The 3,491-nt window shown below is 59.0% G+C and overlaps 2 protein-coding genes across 2 annotated transcripts in view; one reads left to right on the top strand and one right to left on the bottom strand.

Moving 5' to 3' along the window:
• VDBG_03705 (predicted protein) overlaps positions 1-337 on the bottom strand; it is a gene marked incomplete at both ends in the record, with an annotated part of 849 nt that extends 512 nt beyond the window's left edge. Inside the window, one exon of the mRNA XM_003005706.1 lies at positions 193-337. Within this exon, the coding sequence (XP_003005752.1) occupies positions 193-337 (145 nt within the window). The remainder of the gene's footprint in view (positions 1-192) is intronic.
• An 834-nt stretch (positions 338-1,171) lies between these two features.
• Positions 1,172-3,491, top strand: part of VDBG_03704 (alanyl-tRNA synthetase) — a gene marked incomplete at both ends in the record, with an annotated part of 3,415 nt that continues 1,095 nt past the window's right edge. The window contains 8 exons of the mRNA XM_003005705.1: positions 1,172-1,482; positions 1,634-1,670; positions 1,714-2,037; positions 2,102-2,349; positions 2,404-2,638; positions 2,689-2,826; positions 2,876-3,229; positions 3,294-3,482. Of these exons, the coding sequence (XP_003005751.1) occupies positions 1,172-1,482; positions 1,634-1,670; positions 1,714-2,037; positions 2,102-2,349; positions 2,404-2,638; positions 2,689-2,826; positions 2,876-3,229; positions 3,294-3,482 (1,836 nt within the window). The remainder of the gene's footprint in view (positions 1,483-1,633; positions 1,671-1,713; positions 2,038-2,101; positions 2,350-2,403; positions 2,639-2,688; positions 2,827-2,875; positions 3,230-3,293; positions 3,483-3,491) is intronic.

The following is a 3,491-nucleotide window of genomic DNA, read 5'->3' as shown; positions in this document are numbered from 1 at the left end:
GGGACAGGGGGAAGGCTTCAAACCCCCCCCCGCCCCCCGCTCTTGGGGTTCAGGGGGAGAAGCGGGGGAGGGGCTGGGGGCATTGGGGTTTTTCAACCGGGGACGTAGAGCTTCTGGCCATTTTGTTCTTTGGAAGGGGGGGAAACACGTCAGCAGATGCCTGTGGTGCATTCGGAGAAAGGGATGCCATACCTAGATTGAGAAGACTTAATCGCTTCGAGAGGCGCTCGTTGTCTTGCGTCTCGGCTTTCCTCTTGCGCCGTGGTCGCGTGGCCAGGTCGGGCTGGTGGTGGGTAACGGGTGCTGGCGGGGGAGATTGCGCTCCGTGCAGCAGCATTTTGGTGCCTCAGGGGACAGACAGAGAGGGATAGAGAGAGTCGTGGTGGTAGGGGGCTTGCCCACTTCCCTTCGACACCAGCACAATCAAAGACGCGGCGAACGAAACCTGTCCAGGAGGGGGGGCGACGAGCAAAAGACACCAATTCGAGAAGACGACCGAGAGGGGATACGGACAACGAAGCGGTTCTTTTGATGCAATCGACCGAGGCGCGTGCGCGCGTTGATTGATTGATTGAAGCGATACGGTGGGCACGATTCTAATCGAGACAGTGGTTCTTGTCGGTCGGTCGGTTGGTCGCACGAGGGTACAGGCGGCCTGTGACGATAAGGACTTCGCTGAAAGAGGCACTCAGAAAGAGTGCCCGCTGAAAGAGGCGCTGTAGGTGGTACCTGTCGAGGATTGGCAGATGAAGGCGGTGTGGGGTCGGGGTTGGGGATGGCGCGGGCGCGGCAATCGCTACTGCACAAGCACCTGCGTCAGTGTCGGCAGCAGCAGCAGCAGCAGGGAGCTCAGCTTTTGTACCAGCTTTGACTCATCGCGCTCCTTGTAGAAGTTTCTACGCTACCGGCCCCAGCCCACGCCTGTGCCTGTGCCCCGGCGCGACCCCTCCAAAGCCCCCTCCCTCTCGTTCACCCCACCACCACCACGACAATCGTCGTCCTGTCAACTTCACCACGACAAGTCCCGCCACCCAGTCCGAAACCCGAATCCCCGGCGACTGTCACAGAACGAACCGCAGCATCGCGAACCAGGCAATTGTCCTCCCACATCCGCCAGTTGCACTCCTCCTCCTCCCGCACCCGCGCCGCCAGCAACTACCCCACCATCGCCATGGCCGAGGAGCAGAAGTGGCCCGCGGCCAAGGTCCGCGAGACCTTCATCAAGTTCTTCGAGGAGAGGGGCCACACCGTCGTCCCCTCCTCGTCGGTTGTCCCCCACAACGACCCGACCCTGCTGTTCACCAATGCCGGCATGAACCAGTTCAAGTCCATCTTCCTCGGCACCATCGCCCAGTCCGATCCCACGTACGGCCTGAAGCGCGCCACCGATACGCAGAAGGGCATGTCGTCTTGCCCAACCGCCGCGAACAGGGCAAGCGAGCTGACTGTATGGTGTAGTTATTCGTGCCGGTGGCAAGGCCAGTGATCTGGAGGGTAGGCCATCCATTTTCTTGCGACGGGTCGATATGAAGCTAACTTGGATAGATGTCGGCCACGACAGCTACCACCAGTGAGACACCGCGCAGCTCGCACCACAACCCCCTTCCTGAATTCCGACTGACTTTTGCGCCAGCTCTTTCTTCGAGATGTTGGGAAACTGGTCATTTGGTGTATGTTACGCCCTGTCGAACCCTGCAAACCCTGCGCTAACAGCCGCAGGACTACTTCAAGAAGGACGCCATCAAGTACAGCTGGGAGTTCATGACCGAGACTCTGGGCCTCGAGAAGGACCGACTATACGTGACATACTTTGAGGGCGACCCCGCACAAGGACTCGAGCCCGATCTGGAGTCGAAGGAGCTGTGGAAGTCCGTCGGTGTGCCAGAGTCTCACATCCTGCCCGGCTCAAAAGCAGACAACTGGTGGTCCATGGGTGATACCGGCCCATGCGGTCCCTGCTCTGAGCTGCACTACGACAAGATTGGCGGCCGTGATGCCGCCCACCTTGTCAACAAGGACGACCCCATGGTTGTTGAGGTGCGTATTCCGGTCCACGACAGGACCCACCGCTGCTGAAGGGCTTCACTAACCCAACTGCCAGCTCTGGAACAATGTCTGGATGGCCTACGACCGCAGAGCCGATCAGTCCCTGACCCCTCTCCCCGCCCAACACGTCGATACCGGCATGGGTTTCGAGCGTCTTGTCGCCGCTCTGCAGGATGTCTCTTCCAACTATGCCACCGACATCTGGAGCCCATACTTCAAGAAGATTCAGGAGGTTACCGGCACAAGGGCCTACACCGACAAGTACGGTGCCGAGGACCCGGAGACCATCGACACCGCCTACAGGTATGGCTCAGATATCGCGCGATGGTTTGCCTCAGTATACTGATGAGTTTACAGAGCCTGCGCGGATCACATCCGAATGCTGGGTTTCGCCATCGCTGATGGTGCCGTTCCTAACAACGAGGGCCGAGGATACGTCGTCCGCCGCGTGCTCAGGAGAGGTGCGCGTTATGCCCGCAAGTACCTGAACGCCGAGATCGGAACCTTCTTCTCTCGCGTCCTGCCCACCCTGATCGATGAGATGGGCCAGCAGTTCCCCGAGCTCGTAAAGAAGCAGAACGACATCAAGGAGGTGAGTCACATGATAGAGACGATTGCGGTAATGGCAACTAACGCAATCAGATCCTTGACGAGGAAGAGGAGGCTTTTGCCAAGACTCTCGACCGTGGTGAGGCGCAATTCCAGAAGTTTGCCGGCGCTGCGGAAAAGAAGGGCCTCAAGAAGCTGTCTGGCGCTGAGGTTTGGAAGCTCTACGATACGGTATGTCAGTCCCGCAGTAGCCAAAGCCACATTTCACTGACCGTTGTAGTATGGTTTCCCCGTGGACCTCACCCAGCTCATGGCTGAGGAGCGCGGCCTCCAGATCGATGACGAAGAGGTCAAGGCTGCTCAGGAGAAGGCCCGCGAGGCCAGCAAGAGCGTCAAGTCTGCGATCGAGACGTTCCCCAAGCTGGATGTCCACGGCATCGCTGAGCTGGAGCAGCAGCACAAGGTTGCGAGGACCAACGACGCCGACAAGTATGTCAAGGGCGACTCCAAGGGTAAGGTTCAGCTGATTTTCGACGGCAAGGGTTTCGTCAAGTCTACCAAAGATATCGCCGAGAACACCCCCATCAGCGTGATTCTTGACAAGACCAACTTTTACGCCGAAGCCGGTGGCCAGGTCGCCGACACGGGCCGTCTCGTCATTGACGAGTCTGTTGAGTTTAAGGGTTCTTGACGTCCAGGGTTACGGAGGCTACATCCTTCACCACGGCTACATCGAGTCTGGCACTCTTTTCGTCCGGAGACGAGGTTATCTGCGAGTACGACGAGCTGCGCCGATCCCCCATCAGGAACAATCACACGGGCACTCACATTCTGAACCACGCCCTGCGCGAGGTGCTGGCGAAGACGTCAACCAGAAGGGCTCCCTCGTCGACGAC

This window comes from Verticillium alfalfae, genomic scaffold (genome assembly GCF_000150825.1).
Source record: "Verticillium alfalfae VaMs.102 supercont1.4 genomic scaffold, whole genome shotgun sequence".
Lineage (NCBI taxonomy): Eukaryota > Fungi > Ascomycota > Sordariomycetes > Glomerellales > Plectosphaerellaceae > Verticillium > Verticillium alfalfae.
The sequence above is the reverse complement of the archived record's forward strand: the minus strand, read 5'-3'. Positions and strand labels throughout refer to the sequence as shown.